Source organism: Oncorhynchus gorbuscha, linkage group LG14 (genome assembly GCF_021184085.1).
Source record: "Oncorhynchus gorbuscha isolate QuinsamMale2020 ecotype Even-year linkage group LG14, OgorEven_v1.0, whole genome shotgun sequence".
Lineage (NCBI taxonomy): Eukaryota > Metazoa > Chordata > Actinopteri > Salmoniformes > Salmonidae > Oncorhynchus > Oncorhynchus gorbuscha.
In genome coordinates this window covers 45,873,668-45,895,788 of record NC_060186.1, presented here as the reverse complement: position 1 = coordinate 45,895,788, position 22,121 = coordinate 45,873,668, and the positions used below count along the sequence as shown (strand labels likewise).

Sequence of the window (22,121 nt, the reverse complement as noted above, 5' to 3'; positions counted from 1 at the left end):
AGGATAATGTCACACAGAGATTAAATGATTCAGAGAGGTGAGGGAGCAGTTATATCCATATATACCCCCCCTGCTTTCACTTGCATACAGTCGTTCAACAGTCTTTAAAGCAGGGATATCTTTGTAGTGTGAAACTTCCCACTCCTGACTTTGCACATTGCCATAAAGGGTCAGGGTCATGTTCAGTAGGCACCAAACAAAATAAACAGAGTAAAACAGAGAGGTACTACATGGAATTGTCCAATAGGAAATGCACATTTTTGTTTTCCATTGCAACACATTTTGCTACTGTGTGCCCTAATGAAGACAACCTGAGAGCTTGATACAATGATGCTTGTAGGTCTATGTCATGAATGCTGACAGTAAAATTATGCAGATTGTCTGTAGTTTGCAAATTGTTCTGTGACGCCAATATGATGGGTTTTAGGTGGGTGTAATGCACAATTAATGTGCTTATCTGTAGCAGTTACTGTAACATAATGAGACATAATACGACAACGGATCTCATCTGAGCATGAATCCCTCTGTACCAGAGACAAACTCTACATACACAATGGAAGGCATCACAATGTGTGACAGGCAATAATTCACAACGTAGAGTTTGACAAAGCAAATAAACAAAAAATACATACAACACATGAAGTTATGGAGGTGTCAAAGTGTGCTGTGCAGACCCTATAGTACATAAATAGATATATGACCGAGCTGCCGCCAATTAATTAACCATATTCTTAACTACTGTGAGCAGCTTGTCTGGGACCTGACCGTGATCAGCTGGAGTGAATCGTCCTTTGAAGCATTGGGCTCCTCTGGCATACGTTCAAATATGCCCTTGTCTCCCAGGCTTGTGTCTGGTGGCTCAGTTGTGGCAGATGTGTCTCCTCACTCATATACTTGATATGCTGTGGCTGCAAGCAGTAGGTACAGTAGGTAGTACCCTGACCAGTATGATAACAACATTTACACAATGTTCGGAAAGGGTGGAAAATAGGATTGGAGTGGTATCCAGTTCCCTTTCAGTCGGTACTCTTGGTAGAACACAACTATGCGGAGTCGCGGTCTCAAGACTTCGACTTTAGAACTAAAATCACCCCCTGACAAGGCCAATGAACAAAAAGCCTTGCTGGAAGCCCTGCCTTCCCCAGGTGATAACCCTGAGGCTCGGACTGATTTCTTAAATTATTCCGCTCTTCACCTTGAGCTGAGCAGGAATGATTCACGCTATAATTTTGTAACACAAGACTATCTGACTTTGCGCCAACTTAACTGTCCCTTTGTGACCGAGTGTGCTCACCCTCTGGACGTTAGACCACTGACCACAAACCAATTAGTTATTGGTAGGATTGCTTGGCCTGACTATAGCAATGGGTAAGATGGCTAATGTGACCGAAACGGCGAAAGCTTAACAAGCTGGGTTCGAGGTCGCGGCCATGCCCTAAAGAAACTCATGTTTGTTGTCTTGTTTGTTTCTGCTCGGTGCATGCTCTGGCTGCTCTTGCTTGAATCAGCTCATATGCAAGACTAGTGGACAATGCCAGAAACAGTGGCTGGTCCGCGACTGGCGTTTCCAATAGTGACTTCATCTCCCGGATGCTCGTACCTCGGCTGAGTTGCGGGATGCGGAGATGGATTGGGTCTTTGGTCGGATCAAATATATTTTCTGCCTGGGCGTAGTGTTTGAGGTAACTGCCTGCGCTCACCCTAATTCCCATGCGCTCTGTTGCAGGTTATGGGAATCTACATGCCACCTGTGTATGCCTCAGTCAAGCAATATGTGCCTCTCTTCCCAGACTTGTCGATGAAGGGTCCGGTCCCACCTCGGTGGTCCGGTTCTACGTAGACCTTCGAGACCAGGCTAGCTAAACAAGCACTGCATAGTGTGCAAGCCAGGTTAGCTAAATCGCCAAGGTGGACAAGCTACTTCTACTAGCTATTCATGCCTCCCCACAGTGGAATTACTTGTGTAGCACTCTTGTTTAGTGTCTTCAGCATTAAGTCGCTTGGTTGTTCTAAATAGATCGTGCTGCGGTAAAAAAAGAGTGTTTCAAGACTGAAGGAAGATGCCACACTGCTTTCTTCTGCAATTGAGAGGCTTTAGTGTATACATCAGTCATCTAGTGTATGTATAAATCATTGTGCTCCCCTCCACAAAAACATTACTGTGACCACTGGGCCCCCATTTTGGTTAAGGCTGAAAGGGTTACTACGTCAGCCATTGCTGGAGCCCCCTGTGCCCATAAAGGGGCCAGGCTTTACGCAGGCTATACAGTTTCACAGAAGCATGACGTATAATGGAAAATGATCTGTGCTTGATGCCCCTTCTGTTACCCCGAGTTCCATGGTGCTCAAAGGGTTCAAGGAGTCCACAGGGTGAGAGTAAAAAGACGAGCAACTCGCTCCCTGTCCACAAGGGGGCACTCCTCACCCATTGGTGGCTCATTACTGGGGTCGTTTGCTGATTCCTGCCTGTAGCTCAATAATCCCTATGAGGTGTCTAGTGATGCCAGGCGATTGGTGGTTGGTAGCAGAGTCGCGGAAACAAGCAGGGTTGGACACAACCATGCTAATATCCAACACACAGTCTCTTTGGTTCATTTGAACCCTGAAATTAGCTGTCTGTCTCCAACATGACAATTTTAAATGCGGGCGGTCCAGCGCTGCATGCCAGCCGGTTACCGGGACTCATCTTACTTGTTGTGGCACTGCCACAACCCAGATGATGCAGAACGCAGCATCATATGACTGTGAAGTAACACAAACATAGGCACAGACTCACGCATATACACACATTATAAACACACGTACACATGGATTTTGTGTTGTAGATATGTGGTAGTGGAGTATGGGCCTAAGGGCATACACTTAGCGTGTTGTGACTTCTGTAATGAATGTATTGTAATGTTTGTATACAATTGTATAACTGCCTTAATTCTTGGCAGCAGCTAATGGGGATCCATAATAAATACAAATACAAATATGATGCAAAATACATTATATGGGGATGATTTCTGTATTTTGAATGTTACATAGAGTATCTTGAAAACTTTTGGGACTATTATAAACAATGGACCAATGAAAGAAATACTAAAATATTGTTTTCGGGTGGTGTTTTCCTTTTACTATGGAACATTTGAAAATGGTTAGATGGATCCATGAGGTACATTTGCTCTTTAGTAATTGCAGGAAGATGGGTTCCAGATTTTGTGAACCAGGGTCAAACCGGTCAAACCCTTAGGGAATAATGTAGGGTACTATATACAAAAATGGTTAAAAGAAAGCTATAAATAACACACATCCTCATTGGTAGGATCACCCATAAGCTTATTCCCACCACACACTCATCTCTGTAACATAGGCTTCAACATGAAAATCATATTCTGAGTCAGGTCGACAGTAATGTCTTTAGCATCACCCCACTAAAGAGCTAGAGCATGGCATTTGGAAAATGGATTTTCAATAAGGTCACTCTCGTGATCTGCAGCACTCAACGGTTGGAGCATTCGTACATTAACATACAAACTCAGCCACACTCAGCCTATATTACAGCACCAACAAACTATTATTTTGCTGTCTATGTTGTCAATTAGCTCTGTGCAAGCATGTCAGAATCAAAAAAAGATTGCAGCAGAAAAGATACATGTATTGACCGTAAATATGAATGAAGATGCAATCCAATTTGTTCTGCCTTCAAAAGGGCCCGCTGGCAGATATACAGTATATAAGGCTGAAACATCTAGTATTATGTCCCTCCTATTATGAATAATTTTAAAGAAACACAAATCAATAGTGAAAGGTCATAGCTCTCTCTGAAATGGGCCCATATTCTCAATTAGACAAAAATGTCACCATTGTTTAATCTTTACCTTCAATCTTTAAATTCCATGATAAAAAAAGAGAGACTTGGGTAAAAACACACATAGCCTATCTAGCATGCCTTATACAGATCATAAAAACAATTTAACTCAGTTTCCCATAGCCTACAGGCCTAAAGGCAAGCCTTCATTCAAAAGTATTAGTAGACCAACAAATATCACCCACATGTTTATATAGCGAGTTGAAAAATGAATCACAAACACATCCCCTGCACAGATGGTGCTGGATAAACCTGTGATCATTAGCTATCTGACGTATTGGACGATGGGAGGATATTGTCATGTCCAGTATGAGGAACTGTGAGGAATACATGATCCACGTAATAGCTTACGAACAACATCATGGAATCTTAACAATAACTGTCAGCACTTAAGGGCTACACCCTAAAAATGGAGCTACATTGTCTGCTTTGGTAATATAAAGCATTCCCCACAGTCCTACTTTTAAGAAAACACATAATTGGGCTGATTGTGAACATCTCACCAATGAACATACAGCGGGGTTCGGGATTTATTGGAACCTTAGATAAAAGTGAGTGAAAAAAGACTGTATAAAATAAAAAAAACACAAATATTAAGCTATATTGTATAAAAAGAAAACATGAAAATTAGTATTATTTTATACTAATACAATTGCTAAGAAAACTATGTTATTTATCTTGTGTGGAATTGTTAGCCTGACTCTCTATCTCTGCATTATCCACAGGGTAACTGTCAACTTGTGAGTCTGAAAATGGACACTGTAGGTTAAGGAATCTGTATGGTAGGTATACATTTTATGTTCATGAACATTAACACGTAATTATTCATTTTGTGTGGATTGTCATCTTTCACACTCCGCATTATCCATAGGGTACCTGTCAACTTAATCTGAAAATGGACAGGGTGAACGAATCTATATTGTAAGTATCAATTTGATGTTTAAAGACCTTTATTAAACCTTTATTTGGACAGGGAAGTCATACTAAGACTAGGGACTCTTTTTTAGATGAATGTTTTAAAATGTATCTTCAATTATACGAAGGTCAGAGTTTTTCAATATTGTATCTCTAATGCAAGCAATAGGGCAGTGGTTGCTGATCATTTGCAAAAACACCACCAGCCAAATACTTATGGGGATTTTTAGTCAGGATAAGGTCAATCAATGAGGAGTTTTCAATGTTTTTACATTAATCCAAGTGGGTTTCGTTATCAACTGTGTCAAGTTGAAATCAAGACAGATATTCTTAAACTGATCGGCGCCATGTGTAAGCCAATCAAGACTTAGATCTAACACAACGAGTTCAGATACCAGCAAGGGTTATAATTCATCAGAAATAATACCAAGTTGATAAACTTGTAACCTCACTTTTGAGAAAACCACAAAATACTTGACTTCAAATGAAAGTTTGAGAGAGACTGATGAACTCTAGCAGATGGACCGGAATCCAACAAAGACGACAACAACATCTTGGCTTAAATATGAATTGCAATTTATTTTTCGAACGAGTGGCCGTTCATGGGCAAAGGATTAGCATGTCAATTAATATAATTATAGACTGTGTGTAATAATCCATTTGTCTTTCCCGCTCTTTCTCAGTCCACACCCCCTTTCCTTTGTCTACCAAGCCGTCATAAAGGCTTAGCCCACTAGGGACTCTTTCCTATCATTGTTAGTAACCAATATATATTGTTTGTTTGTTGTGTATTTCTGTAATGATTTATTTAGTTAGTAAATAAATAATTAAGCCAATTTGTGTATGGATGATTCATAGTAGAGGCTGGGTTCGTGCAGATAACTAAGAATTGTACTACGTTCAGATGAGACTGACAGAAGGTAACAACAATAAGTAATAAAATACTAATTGGTCAGATATTAAAATATATGAAGAGTTATATTCGGAAAATGATGACTCTGTAAACCAACATTTTCCATAGCGCCCCTACTTCCAAGTTAATTATATTTACATGATTAGTTTAATCACGTAATAATAATTACAAAAAATGTATTTGATAAAATAAGTCTAGACATTTAATGATAAGCCAGAGACACTACATTAATGACACCCCGTGCGAGGGATCTAAGATAGAATGAGACTTTACTGTGAATTAGATATATATATATATCAATTGTACAAACAGACTGCGTTGTATATGAATGCTGGAGTGTGTGTTTCAATTTGAAGTGCCTTCGGTGTGTGTGTATCTGATAGCGTCAGTGCAATGAGTTGTAAAATTACAGATTTAGTCCTTTAGGCCAAACAATACTAATTTATAGAGCAAGTGCATATATCCAGTAATGTTAGAAATTAGAGGATAGATCTGTTCGGTGACCGAGCCGAAGTGTCATCTTTCCACCTATAGCGTGGGTAGGCCACAGGCGTATCTGTTTTATGTACCGCGCACTCCGGTAATACAATGCTAGCAAAGAGTATGCTGAATGTGAAACGTCATTAGTTAACCCCCCTTTCCATGTGTATGGAATTATTTATGCTGTGGAACAGTATAAGAATAGCTAGCTGGCATGAGATGGTACAGCTAACAGGGGAACAGCAGCAATTTTGTTTTCTTGTGTCACATTGAATTTACTCCTCCTTGCGCGACGGAAGTCCCGACCTTTGTACTTCTGTTTCATTTCAGTGTGTGCTTTCAGTGACCTCTGGTGGTGAAGAATAGCCAGTACATTTCTTAAAATGGAATTAGGTAACACCCAAACGTGGATCACGTTTACAAGTGGTTACTTCTGATATCCAGCCAATCGCAATTGATTGGATATCGATGTCTCATTCAATTGAACTAATAAAGTAAAATTGCCAGATTTACCTTTTAAGGTGGATCTTTTAAATAATATTGAGGTTGATTAGTTTTATACAATGAGACAATTTAAACTTTTTCCACATTAACCTAGATGAAGCTATGCTCTCAGGTTAATTCAAGATTAATTCCCAAATAGTCTATACTGGCTTAATTTATCAATGAATTTGATCAATCAGTAAAATATTCAGTAAACCCCAGCACTGACAGATGTCCCGCCTCTAGGGGGAATCACATGTGGCTTTGGCCATAGGGATATGTGAACCTAGTGGTGAATGTACCCTAACATTTGAACTACTGTTTACACTTATGATAATCCAGACACTCAATTGATTGGATATCATCGTCTCAGTCAATTTAATAAGTTCTATTGTCGAACACACCTTAAGGTTATTCAGTACTGATGGTACAGTACTGATGGTTCATTCTAAAAATATAAAAATTGTCTTTGCAGCTTCCAACATATTCCAAAATGAAACTTTGGACAATTAGGAATGACATGTTTTTCCATTCAAATATTATAATAATGTGCAAGATATCAGAGTAGGTAATCCCCACTCGCCCACTATTTAGTGAACCTCCCCATAAATGGATTGATCTCTGACCTCAGCAGCGATACCAACCCTAATTATGCCATTAGCGGATAAACAGCAGAAATTGCGAACAACGTTCTCCAAAATCAACCATCGTGCGCAGGCCTTGTAAAGGTCCTCTCCAGTCTAGCCCTGATGTCTTGCCATCCGAGATTGGCATCGGTCCAATACAGCAGTGCAGAGCTGAAACACGAGCAAGTAACAGTAGACATAAAGGGACAGGTGGAAAGAACTGGGAAACTGATGACAAATGCAGAAAAGGAAAAAATTATGCTAGCTATGGAACTGCGTTTGAAAACTGAAAAATTAAATGTAATTGCAAATACTTATGACGAACGACCACAAACTTTTCAACAAAATCGTCTTCAACAGGAACAAAAGCGTCTTCAACAGGAACAAAATCGTATTCTACAGGATCAATTCGATTTAGCCAAAGCTAAATACGATGATGTCCATGCCAAACTAGATACCATCATCATTAAGTTTGCAGACGACACAACAGTGGTAGGCCTGATCCCTGATAACGACGAGACAGGCTATTGGGAGTAGGTCAGAGACCTGGCCGGGTGGTGCCAGAATAACAACCTATCCCTCAACGAAACCAAGGCTAAGGAGATGATTGTGGACAACAGGAAAAGGAGGACCGAGCACACCCCCATTCTCATCGACGGGGCTGTAGTAGAGCAGGGTGAGAGCTTCAAGTTCCTTGGTGTCCACATCACCAAAAATCTAGAATGGTCCAAACACTCCAAGACAGTTGTGAAAAGGGCACGACAAAGCCTATTCCCCCTCAGGAAACTGAAAAGATTTGGCATGGGTCCTGAGATCCTCAAAAGGTTCTACAGCTGCAACATTGAGCGCATCCTTACTGGTTGCATCACTGCCTGATACGGCAATTGCTCGGCCTCCGACCGCAAGGCACTACAGAGAGTAGTGCGTACGGCCCGGTACATCACTGGGGCTAAGCTGCCTGCCATCCAGGACCTCTACACCAGGCGGTGTTAGAGGAAGGTCCTAAAAATTGTCAAAGACCCCAGCCACGCCAGTCATAGACTGTTCTCTCTACTACCCCATGGCAAGCGGTACTGGAGTGCCAAGTCTAGGACAAAAAGGCTTCTCAACAGTTTTTACCTCCAAGCCATAAGACTCCTGAACAGGTCATCAAATGGCTACCCGGACTATTTGTATTGTGTGCCCTCCCCAATCCCTCATTTATACTGCTGCTACTCTCTATTTATCATATACGCATAGTCACTACTACCTCATTCAGCCCTAACTAACCAGAGTCTGTATGTAGCTTTGCTACTGTTTATAGCCTCTCTACTGTTTTCCACTGTCTTTTAACTGTTGATCAGGAAACAAGATGTACTTGAGCTCAATTTCGAGAGTCATAGCAAAGGGTTTGAGTACTTACGTTAATAAGGTATATTTTTTTATGTATACATTTGCAAAAAATTCTAAAACTGTTTTCGCTTTGTCATTATAGGTTATTGTGTGTAGATTGCTGAATCATTGATTTTATTTAATGCATTTTAGAATAAGGCTGTAACGTAACAAAATGTGAAAAAAGTCAAGGGGTCTGAATACTTTCAGAAGGCACTATATATATGTAACAGTCCAAGCCCTCTGCGAGATTTGAAAACCGCAGGAGTCAATAGAACTGGATGAGCTAGACACAATTGGCTTTCTAATTGGATTCAACATTTAACCTTTATTTAACTAGGCAAGTCAGTTAAGAACAAATGTGTATTTATAATGACGCCTACATGTAAAGCCCCTCCGGTCAAAACCTCCCCTGACCAGGACGACGCTGGGCCAATTGTGCGCCGCCCTGTGGAACTCCCGATCACAAACGTTTGTGATACAGCCTGGGATCAAACCTGGGTCTGTAGTGACGCCTCTAGCACTGAGATGCAGTGCCTTCGAACACTGTGCCACTCGGGGGTCAAACTAATAGTAGAATAAACGATTAGTAGATTGAGGTAAATGTGCACAAGTTTACTGTTGACAGTACCTGTATGCTTATGAGCACATGTAGCAATATGATAGCTTGATATACGACTATTTATAGCATATTTGGAGCTAACAACAGTGGGTTGCTTATGGGAGCTAACAGAGCGATCAATGGAAGTTAAATTAACAGCCACAGAATTACTATTTATAATACACCTATCAACATGGGAAGCTGTGGCAGAATGATATATTTAATGGGAGTAAATACCTTTGAGGAGCTTGATTTGATCAGTCAACGCTTCAATGTAGAGACAGAACACGGGACAAAGGCATAGGCAGGTACCTCCGGCCTACGCAGGTACCTCTGGATCTGATCTCGAAACAAAACCATGCAGGGATGAAGGCGCTAGAACCTCTGGATCCAGGGTGGCGAAGCTGTTTGAAGTCTGTATCCGGTCCGGGCTTTCCACCACCAAGGAGGCCACTTTTGCCAAAGGCCGCCGCTGTTGACTTCCACGACGACAGATGTGCCTCCATGGCTGGTTGGTAAGGTCAAGAAAAGGAACATCCACTAAGTCATCCAGAAGCACTACTAACTCCATTCTCCAGGGAAGGGAGAGACCCCTTCACGGTGAGATCCCTGCAGAGCACCGGTATGTCGGCTGTGGAGAGACGACATGGTGGCAAAACTTCCACCAGGCCAGAGCAGAGAAAGAGAAGAGAAAGTAGGAGGACGTGGATTCCCCAGTAGCTTGTGTAAGTTTGCTACTAGTTTTCTAAGAGTAGCCACTTCGCCCCTGTAGTCCTCTGCAAGCAAACAGTTGCTACATTGAAAGTCCAGACTGAACACATTGTCCCAGAATAGAGCAAAATAAACACTGTTCCTGCAGCATTGAAAACATTCGTTAGCGACCTCCATGTGAAACTAAGGTGGTTCGTTCTTTAAAAGTTGCAGTGTACTGCAGCATAGCGTGTGTGCGTGATGCCGCAGAATTCTATGGCATGTTATTTAAGTGCCAACCACTGGTACCATTAATGCTAGTTTGACCAGCAGAGGGCATCTTTGAGAAGTTTTTGATAGCCTTTAATGGTGGCTGTACTAGATAATTTAAAACATTTTTTGTAAGAGCATAGTATATGGGATAGATTTTTTTTAATAGCTTAATTCATATGTTAATATTATGGTGTTTCTATTCCAAGAAATAGATTTTTGTGACGGTCAGGAGTAGGCTACATTTCTGGACTATTTAGCTAAATAATTGCCGTGTTTTGTGGGCATGTGGGAGATCGGGTTCAATTGCCCGATAGGGAGGAATGAGTAGGCTGTCCTTGTAAATAATAATTTGTTCTTAACTGATTCCATATGTGTTATTTAATAGTTGTGATATATTCACCATTATTCTACAATGTAGAAAATAGTAAAAATAAAGAAAACCCTGGAATGAGTAAGTCTGTCCAAACATTTGAGGCCATCAAGACGTTTTGGCTAGAGAAATGCAACAAATACATTGATCTTCTCAGCAAGGTTTTACCCATGATTGTGGACCTGGGTGGAAGTGCAACTAAAATGTAGTTTAAATAACCATCTGCATTTTGAATGTATTTTTCCAGTTATTTTATTAACAAAAGCATAAAGATGTTGATGAAGAAATACTGTACAGCTGTTTTGAGTTAGAAATGTAACACTTCAGACTACTTCGAATACATTGCAGATAGGGGGATGTTCACACCTACAGTAGCCAGGCTATAAAGAGTCTATTGTCCTGCTAATCGGGCTACACGTGCTTGAAAACCTGTTTTCAAAATGCCACCAGCTGTCCATCACGACTGTAAATAAAAACAAAGCATCTTGTTAACATTCTTTATTGTTATCACAATGTCACAAATAAATTGTATCTACCTTTCCATTTACTTTTAGAGTTTAGGATTAATTTGATTAATATTAGGGTGTTTATATTTCAAGAAAAATTAAAAACCCTCTGGGTGTCCGTTAGGATGGAATGAAAATTATGGCACTGTACAACGTGACGGTCGGGCGTAGGCAACACAGTACTGGGCTTTTAGCTAAGAATATGTCTCCTGTGCGTGGCTCTGTGGCCCATCCCGTGCCTCCTACCCTCGTTCCTTGAACCTCGCGTGCTTTTAGTGGATGCAGCTGGAGAACTGCAAGGCAATCCCATTGTGCACCAGTCAGGAGCCAAGACCAATATGGTCAAAATATATTGTGCTGATAAAAACAGGTTTAATAATATATCTGTGAGAATATCCAAGGGGCTTTCATATAATTCTAACTTTATAATAATAATAATCACTTTGCTTAAAAAGTAATTTTGAATATTTAGTTTTCAAATAACGTATATTTATTTTGAATATTTAGTTTTCAAATAACGTAAAAAGAAAGAGAAAAAGGCCATTCTTGAACATGGGGTGAGACATTGTTACTAATTTGCAAATAAAGCCAGTTTTTTATTTAGAATTAATTTCTGTTTTTAGAGGAAGAGAAACCAAAAACCGGCAGTCATCTCATGGGTCTTCGAGTCTTAAACCATTGCACCACTCAGGCGCTGTACAAGTTGACCGGTCGAGAGTGGCCTACAGTACTACAGTAAGAGCAAAATAATCCTAACAAAATAAAAAATGTAAAACCTTAGTGTAACAACAGTTTTAGTAAGTAATCCTGAAGTCGTGCACAATTATCAGTTTCTATTTAGGTTTATGTCGCCCATTCATTGTCAGTTAGAGACACAGTAGGGCCGAAAAGCATAATCAGTGATCTAACTCCCCCTTGTGCTGGTCTGGAGCAATGAAGTGGTGACACAGGGTACTGCACTGAACCACAAATTACCTATAAGTCCCGCAGCCTAATCGCAAAGCTTTTAGTGGACCAACCACTGTACAAACTAGCTAGGTTCCTGTGAAAAATATATACAAATCATATAAAAACATCCAAAATCGAATATGTAAATAAATAAATAAATAATACATGGGACTTATATAGACTTTTCAAGGACCCAAAGTCACTTTACAATTGTATAGATGAAAAGAAAAACAAAAAAGCAGGAGTGAAAACAAAAGATCAGACTAAACAAAAACATGAATAAAGAGCAGAAAAGTTGACAAAAACAGAGACTTAACAAAAAACAGACAAAGCATTATCAAATCAAAGTTAATGAATACACACTCAACACCGTTACTGAACAGGTAGCAGGAAGAAGCGACAGCCAAGCACGAAGCCAGCAGATACTCTTGCCTGGAAATGACATCACTATGAATATATTTATGAAATATATATAACATATTGTACATGGACATATTTAAGTAATGCATGTATTTAGATCGATTTATTTAAAATACGAGTACATACTTAATGCATTTGAAATATATGTCAATATATTAGGCTTCGGTATGGGTTGTATTATTTTATTTTATACAATCCTTTTTGTTCATCTTTATGAAGGGATGCAATAATTCCAGACCCCACTCGATATTTTTTTTAAATGCAGTGTGATGCAGTGCACACCACCCGTGATATGTTAAAAAGTCAGATACCTTTAACGACTAGATGAAGGTGCTTTGGCTTTGGATTACGCTCGCTCTGAACAGAGCAGGTGTACAAGCCGTCGTCAGTCACGTCCACTTTCTGTATCTGCAGGCTGTACTCCCCCCCCCACTCGATACGATGGACACACGAGGGTCCACGGACCACTTGTCATTCCCTGCGAAGATGATGCTGGAACGGTTCAACCAAGCTCCTTTAGAGATTCCATCCGAAGTGCACCTAGGAGTAGAAAAAAAGAGCCCAGTCAGATTTAAAGGAGTCTCTAGGGCTGGAAGTCACTGATCACATGGCTAATCAATGACTGACCCACAAGAGCCTATTACACATAACAGTAGACTGGCCTTTTTGTGCTGTATATCAAACTCATATGCTCGTCGTCATGCCAATGCACAAACAGATCTGGGACCAGGTTAAACATTCAGTAGTGTACACAAAGTAAGAGCCTGTGCAAGACCCTGTACATACACTAGGACACTATGATAGAGACCAATGGTCACTAGTTGACAAAGTCATATAATCTTATTTTAAACCTGCTAACTCTCATGCCTATTCCTAACCTTAAATTAAACCAAAAAGCACATTTTTGTTTTCATACATTTTTACGATAAAGCCAACTTTGACTTTGCTGCTCAGTTCTGTCCTCAGTTCTGACTCCAGGAAAATATTCATGACAATAAACGTCAACCTTCCACAGGGGCCGCTGTTTTGAAACCAATGCGTTTGACAGTTTTGTACTACTTCACATTTTTTTATTATTTTTCGAAGATACAGTACCAGTCAAAAGTTTGGACACAGCTACTCATTCCAGGGTTTTAATTTATTTTGACTATTTTCTACATTGTAGAATAATAGTGAAGACATCAACAATATGAAATAGCACATAAGGAATAACGTAGTAACCAAAAACATGTTTAAAATATTTTAGATGGGAGATTCTTCAAAGTAGCCACCCTTTGCCTTGATGACAGCTTTTCACACTTTTGGCATTCTCTCAACTAGCTTCATGAGGTATTCACCTGGAATGCATTTCAATTAACACATGTGGGTAGGTAGGTGTGGTATACAGAAGATGGCCCTATTTGGTAAAAGACCAAGTTAATATCATGGCAAGAACAACTCAAATAAGCACAGAGAAATTTACAACCCATCATTACTTGAAGACATGGAGGTTAATCAATCTGGAAAATTGCAACTAGTTTTAATGTTTCTTCAAACGCAGTTGCAAAAACTATCAAGCAGTATAATGAAACTGGCTCTCATGATGACTGCCACAGGAAAGGAAGACCCAGAGATACCTCTGTTGCAGAGGTTAAGTTCATTAGAGTTAATTAACTACACCTCAGAATGCAGACCAAATACATGCTTCACAGAATTCAAGTAATATACACATCTCAACATCAACTGTTCAGAGGAGACTGCATGAGTCAGGCCTTCATGGTCAAATTGCTGCAAAGAAAACATTACTAAATGACACCAATAAGAAGCAGAGACTTGCTTGGGCCAAGAAACTTTAGACTGGTGGAAATCTGTCCTTTATATTTTATATTGGTCCCAATGTTTCATGAGCTTAAATAAAAGATCCCAAAAAAAATTCATATGCAGAAATAGCTTATTTCTCTAAAATGTTGGGTACAAATTAGTTTTCATCCCTGTTAGTGAGCCTTTCTCATTTGCCAAGGGAATCCATCCACCTGACAGATGGGGCATATAAAGAAGCTGATTAAACAGCATGATCATTACAGGTGCACCTTGTGCTGGGGACAATAAAAGGCCACTAAAATGTGCAGTTTTGTGACACAACACAATGCCACAGATGTCTCAAGTTTTGAGGGAGCGTGCAATTGGCATGTTGACTGCAGGAATATACACCAAAGCTGTTGCCAGATAATTGAATGTTCATTTCTCTATCATAAGCCACCTCCAACATCATTTTAGATAATTTGGCAGTGCCACCAACCGGCCTCACAACCGTAGACTACGTGTATGGCATCGTGTGGGCAAGCTGTTTTTATTTTAATTGATAATTCTTTGTTCGTTTTTCTAACATATTTTTATTTGGCTTTTTTATGATTATAGAGATAACAGAGAGAACAGTTAGAGGGCCGAACACACATGGCTCCCATACCAAATCAACCCCCACCCAACCCCCCCATGATCTAACATAGCCCCACCCCAAAACCAGACATGATATACAATAACTAATATAATCAAATAGTTTAAAAAAAAGAGAAAACACCTTATAAAACAAAAAGTTTAAAAAGGGGGAAAAATAATGACACAAATTCTAATTCGGGTTGGTTTATGGAGTTGTGAAATTGACTGGGTCCATGTCTTCTACAAAGGTCAGGAAAGGTTGCCAGATATTTAAAAATGTAAATGCATCCCCTCACAGTGTAGCATATCTTCTCTAGCTTAAGATGTTGCATATGTTCCTTTATCCAATAGTTAAAAGTAGGAGGAAAACGATCCTTCCACTTAAATAGTATAAGACGTCTAGCTAGAAGAGTAGTAAACGCCAGCATGTTTCCCATAGAACTGTTTAGAGGGGCCTCCTGTGGTGCTACTCCGAATAATGTAATAAAGGCAGAAGGTTCTATAGGTCTCTCCAGTATCTTAGAAAACATCCAGAAATCTGTCAATTTTGGGCATGTCCAAAACATGTAAATAAAGTAGCAAGAGCCTGCTTATATCGGTCACAAGTGGGATCTATTTATGGTCTAATCTTGGATAATGTTGCCTTTGACCAATGTAGCCGATGAACTATTTTAAATTGAATTACTACATGTCTTAGACATAGATGAAGAAGGTATTAACTGAAGCATATTCTGCCAAGTTTCATCTGAAAGTTGTTCACCTAAATCCTCTTCCTATTGGTTCTTCTCATAGTTCAAGCATATGCCCCCATTCAAATAAGGTTTCCCTTTAAAAATATAATCTAGAAGGGAAGTAGGTGGGTGTGATGGGAAGTGACTAGAGTATGAAGATACCTGCAATTGCGTAGTTTTGTATCTCAAGGTATCTAAAGGAAATGGGATCTAGGAATATTTAACTTTTGTTCTAACTGCTAACAAGATGTAAAATCCATATCAATGTACAAGTCGTTCAGTGAGGAGATCCCTTTTCCAGACCAGATATGAAAGACCCGGTCTGATAATGATGGAGAGAATGTATGGTCCTTTAATAAGTTGCAAATTCACTGAGACCAAACGATCGCCTGAACTGTGCAGATTTTTAGAGAATGTTTCACAATAGTGTTTCTGGTGTATTTGGAAACAGGCTCAGCTAATGCAATTTTTGCACAGACTAAGGCAGCTAAAGAGGTGGGGCAACAAAATGAGATCTGAGGTCAACCATTTCGGGCCTGTAACATCAGGGATTTCTGTCATCCAATATAGGATGATTCTTAATACTGAAGTGCTAGACCACCCTGAGGATGAGATCTCTGCAATACGCTCTTACGTATCCAAGGGTTTTTCTTCTTTCAGATAAACTGATATCTGCTTTTATCTATGGAGATAAAAAAAAGATTTAGGAAGAAAGATAGGAATACATTGCAATAAGAAAAAAAACATAGGTTTTCATTCATTTTAACAGTGTTCAATCTTTGGCCCAAAGAAAGAGAAAGTAAATCCCAGCGTTCAAGATCATGAATGAGTATCAAGAGAGGGAAATTGGCTTTATAGAGATCTTTGAAATCGTGTGTGACCCAAATTCCCAAATATTTACATTTCTGTGTAGTCACTCTGAAGGGCGCATGACTAAAATAAGTTTGCATGGCTGAAGGATCAATAGGTATCAATTAACGTTTTTGTAGATTAACCTTATTCCCGGATATTTTACCAAATGTCTTTAGTAGAACCTGGATCCCAGTTAAAGGGTCGTACATATATAAAAGCATGTCTAAACCTCTTCTTCGAATACCTTTGATAGTGGTGTTATTACATATTGCTATGTCTCAATTGCGATGGCAAACAGCTGAGGGGATAGAAGACAACCTTGTCTTGTCCCATGCTGAAGTTGGAAATAAGATGAAAGGTTATTGTTTGTGCACACTGCAGCCATAGGGGAGGAGTAAAGAACTTTGATCCGGGATATAAAATTGGGACTGAATCCAAATAGTTTGAGAGTATAAAATAGATAATCCCACTTCTCCCAATCAAACACCTTCTCAGCATCAAGTGATAACAATATCTCTGGAGTGTCAGATGAAGAGGGATTATAAAGCATATTATAAGGACATCTGATGTTGAGAAAAGAATGACGATTTTTAATGAAACCAGGTTGTAGAGATAATGAGGGAGAGGCAGGCAATACTCTTAGAAAGTATCTTTACATTGCAATTCAGTAAGGAAATTGGCATATATGAACAGCACAAGTTGTTATTTCCTTCTTCAGAATAAGTTAAATAAACTCAGCAAAAAAAGAAACGTCATCTCACTGTCAACTGTGTTTATTTTCAATGAACATAACACGATTCAACAACTGAGACAAACTGAACAAGTTCCACAGACATGTGGCTAACATAAACGTAATTATGTGTCACTGAACAAAAAGGGGGGGGGCAAATCAAAAGTAACAGTGGTGTGTGGCCACCAGCTGCATTAAGTACTGCAGTGCATCTCCTCCTCATGGACTGCATCAGAACTGCCAGTTCTTGCTGTGAGATGTTATAACACTCTTCCACCAAGGCACCTGCAAGTACCCGGACATTTCTGGGGGGAATGGCCCTAGCCCTCACCCTCCGATCCAACAGGTCCCAGACATGTTCAATGGGATTGAGATCGGGGCTCTTTGCTGGCCATGGCAGAAAACTAACATTCCTGTCTTGCAGGAAATCATGCACAGAATGAGCAGTATGGATGGTGTAATTTTCATACTGGATGGTCATGTCAGGATGAGTCTGCAGGAAGGGTACCACATGAGGGAGGAGGATGTTTTCCCTGTAATAAACATCATTGAGATTGCCTGCAATGACAACAAGCTCAGTGCGATGAAGCTGTGACACACCGCCCCAAACCATGACGGACTCTCCACCTCCAAATCAATCCCGCTGCAGAGTACAGGCCTCTTGGTACCGCTCATTCCTTCAACGTTTAATGTGAATCTGACCATCACCCCCTGTTGAGAAAAAACCGCGACTCGTCAGTGACGAGCCCTTTTCACCAGTCCTGTCTGGTCCAGCGACGGTGGGTTTGTGCTCATAGGTGACGTAGTTCCCGGTGATGTCTGGTGAGGACCTTCTTTACAACAGGCCTACAAGCCGTCAGTCCAGCCTCTCTCAGCCTATTTCGAACAGTCTGAGCACTGATGGAGGGATTGTGCGTTCCTGGTGTAACTTGGGCAGTTGTTGTTGCCATCCTGTACCTGTCCAGCAGGTGTGATGTTCAGATGTACCAATCCTGTGAAGGTGTTGCTACACATGGTCTGCCACTGCGAGGATGATCAGCTGTCCATCTTGTCTCCCTGTAGCACTGTCTTAGACATCTCACAGTACTGACATTGCAATGTATTGCCCTGGCCACATTTGCAGTCCTCATGCCTCCTTGCAGTATGCCTAAGGCACATTCAGGCAGATAAGCAGGGACCCTGGGCACCTTACCTTTGGTGTTTTCAGAATCAGTAGAAAGGCCTCTATAGTGTCGTAAGTTTTTATAACTGTGACCTTAATTGCCTACTGTCTGTAAGCTGTTAAGTGTCTTAATGACCGTTCCAAAGGTGCATGTTCATTCATTGATTATGGTTCATTGAACAAGCATGGTAAACGGTGTTTAAACCCTTTAAATTAAGATCTGTCTAGTTATTTGGAGTTTACGAATTATCTTTGAAAGACAGGGTCCTTTTTTAGCTGAGTTTACATGTTTGTCTAACTGTTGAGGGTAAAGAGTATGAGGAGAATGATTTCTCAAATAGGGAAAGCAAGAGAGGAGAGAGTTGATCTGAGAATGTTTTAAAGAATGTCAGTTCCAGGGGATTTGACACACTGCATAGATTTGGCTTGTCACCAAAAGCACTCAAACTTCTACAGATGCACAATCGAGAGCATCCTGGTACGGCAACTGTTCCGCCCACAACCTTAAGGCTCTCCAAAGGGTAGTGAGGTCTGCACAGCGCATCACTGGGGGCAAACTACCTGCCCTCCAGGACACCTACACCACCCGATGTCACAGGAAGGCCATAAAGATCATCAAGGACCTGAGCCACTGCCTGTTCACACAGTACAGGTGCATCAAAGCAGGGACCGAGAGACTGAAAAACAGCTTCTATCTCAAGGCCAACAGACTGTTAAACAGCCACCACTAGCATTGAGTGGCTGCTGCCAACATACTGATTCCAGCCACTTTGATAATGGAAATTGATGTAAAAAAAATGTATCACTAGCCACTTTAAACAATGCCACTTAATAATGTTTACATATCCTACATTACTCATCTCATATGTATATGTATATACTGTACTCTATATCATCTACTGCATTTTGCCATCTTTATGTAATACATGTATCACCAGCCACTTTAAACTATGCCACTTTTATGTTTACATACCCTACATTACTCATCTCATATGTATATACTGTACTTGATACCATCTACTACATCTTGCCTATGCCATTCTGTACCATCACTCATTCATATATCTTTATGTACATATTCTTTATCCCCTTACACTTGTGTGTATAAGGTAGTAGTTTTGGAATTGTTAGGTTAGATTACTCGTTGGTTATTACTGCACTGTCAGAACTAGAAGCACAAGCATTTCGCTACACTCACATTAACATCTGCTAACCATGTGCATGTGACAAATACATTTGATATGATTTGATAGGAGGTGACATTGTACCATATTTGATGAAAGCACAAGCACACTAGAAGCACAAGCATTTTGCTACATTAACATCCCTCCTGTCTCAGACTCCAATAGTTATGCTGCAGTAGGTTGTGTCGGGGGGCTAGGGTCAGTTTGTTATATCTGGAGTACTTCTCCTGTCTTATCCGGTGTCCTGTGTGAATTTAAGTATGCCCTCTCTAATTCTCTCTTTCTCTCTCTCGGAGGACCTGAGCCCTAGGACCATGCCTCAGGACTACCTGACATGATGACTCCTTGCTGTCCCCAGTCAGTCCACCTGGAAGTGCTGCTGCTCCAGTTTCAAATGTTCTTCCTGTGATTATTATTATTTGACCATGGTGGTAATTTATGAACATTTGGACATCTTGGCCATGTACTGTTATAATCTCCATCCGGCACAGCCAGAAGGGGACTGGCCACCCCACCTAGCCTGGTTCCTCTCTAGGTTTCTTCCTGGGTTTTGGCCTTTCTAGGGAGTTTTTCCTAGCCACCGTGGTTCTACACCTGCATTGCTTGCTGTTTGGGGTTTTAGGCTGGGTTTCTGTACAGCACTTTGAGATATCAGCTGATGTACGAAGGGCTATATAAATACATTTGATTTGATCAGCTAACCAAATAAAATTGGATTTGATGTTCATAATTTTTGTATCATGATTTACTAATTAGATTTTCAGCTTGTTGCGTTGAAAGATCAAACTCTGTCTGAGGTGTCAAATGTTGTTTTTGTAAATCTGCGGATGAAGAGTGCGAATGTGCCATATCCAAATCCAAGATTTTATTTGTAAATTCCCCTAGGTGTTGAATATTGCACTTCCTTAAAATTGCGCTGTACGAAATAATTTGGCGCCTTAGATTAGACTTCATTGATTCTCATACTGTTGTAGGAGACATTCGATGAGTTTGATTAAGCTGGATAAATATCTCGATTTGAGATTATATAAAAGCAACAAGGTTTCTTCTGATGCAGTGATGGATTTAGGTATGGGCGACAAGGGCAGCCGCCCAGGGCGGCATCTTGCCAGGGGCGGCATGGGACACCAGCACTATTTTTGGGGGAACGGTGGCATTTGCACGATCGGTTTTCTATCGCTTATTTGCATATCACGTCAATGATATCATGTCACCGTGTGGGACTGTGGGTCAATTAAACTTGTCAGAGTGGGCACCCTGATTCTAGTTTGTGAGCTAGGCAGGCTTCTGCCTGCGAAGGTCTCCCACTCAGAAGTACGAGATGAGGGGGGCATGGGTAGGTTGACCTTAGGTCTCCCCACTGGAACCCGAGGGTAGGGGGAGTGGGGGAATCTATCAAATAGCGCACCTCTAACTTTGTACAGTACTAATGCAATTAATAAAATCAGTCACACTATGAAATGCTACCAAATAAACCACAATTCATTCAAAATACTGTGAATATATAGTTTCACAGACATATTGTTGCATTTTTTTCTGGATCAAATAATATAAAACCAGTCTGCACACCACCAAGGTGAATTGGTTTAGTCTTGACTCTTGGTTAACAGTGTTGGGGAATGGGTATGTATTGATGCTCGAGTGCCAAGTCATCACACATGGATAAGAAAAGGTCTAAGCCATCAGGTGCCCAGTTTTGGAAAAAGAGGAAAGAAGAAGAGGAGAAACACACCAAAGATAAAAGGTATGCAGCTATGCCATCTCTTTATGAGTATAATAGTATGCATGTAATGAAATAGGCTAGTATAACACTTGTTTTTGTTAGCCTTTGTTGCTTGCATTGCTATTGCACATATGGCGACAATATTCCCTTTTCTGTCCAACTAGCTTACATAACATTGGAAAGAATTTCACAAAGTTTCATCATGATAATGTGTGTAGCCTGCAGCAAAATGATTACAACCTAACTAGCCCATTATTGATTTGGTTAACTTTCATTGAGGTGTCATCATAAAGGTTTTGTGTGATTGATTTTACTAGGTCCGGAGCTCAGTAAGGGGAATTTCAAGTGCTGTAGGCTAACTTAAAGGCCATCTACATTAGGCTGATATTTTGTATCTTTTGTGATATATAGAGTCTTTTGGGTGTCTTATGCCTAGAATTAACTAAGGAGGTTGTATGGTTAATTTGGTTGACATGACATGTATATTTAATTGTGCAACAAATGTACTTAGGGTGTCAGACTCATACTGTATTTCAATGCAAATTCAGAGGCACTTTGAAATATTTTGGAGCACCCTCTGGCGCTGGCCAGGATGAGGAGCCATCTACCTCCTCAGCCACACAGGCCTCTTCAGAAATTATCTCGGAGCCTCAGGTTGAGGAGCAATCCACCTCCTCAGCCACACCGGTGTCTTCACAAATGTTGTCTGAGCCTGAGGATGAAGACCCATTTGCTTCTACTTCTCCCCAGCAGGAATCTTCAGTTTAGTCGGTTAGGACATCTACTTTGTGCATGACACAAGTCATTTTTCCAACAATTGTTTACAGACAGATTATTTAACTTATAATACACTGTACCACATTTCCAGTGGTTCA

At 40.4% G+C, this 22,121-nt stretch overlaps 1 protein-coding gene across 1 annotated transcript in view; it reads right to left on the bottom strand.

Moving 5' to 3' along the window:
- The window catches only part of negr1 (neuronal growth regulator 1), a 354,799-nt gene that overhangs the window by 219,738 nt on the left and 112,940 nt on the right, over nucleotides 1–22,121 (bottom strand). The window contains 2 exon segments of the mRNA XM_046298141.1: nucleotides 12,761–12,877; nucleotides 12,880–12,989. Of these exon segments, the coding sequence (XP_046154097.1) occupies nucleotides 12,761–12,877; nucleotides 12,880–12,989 (227 nt within the window).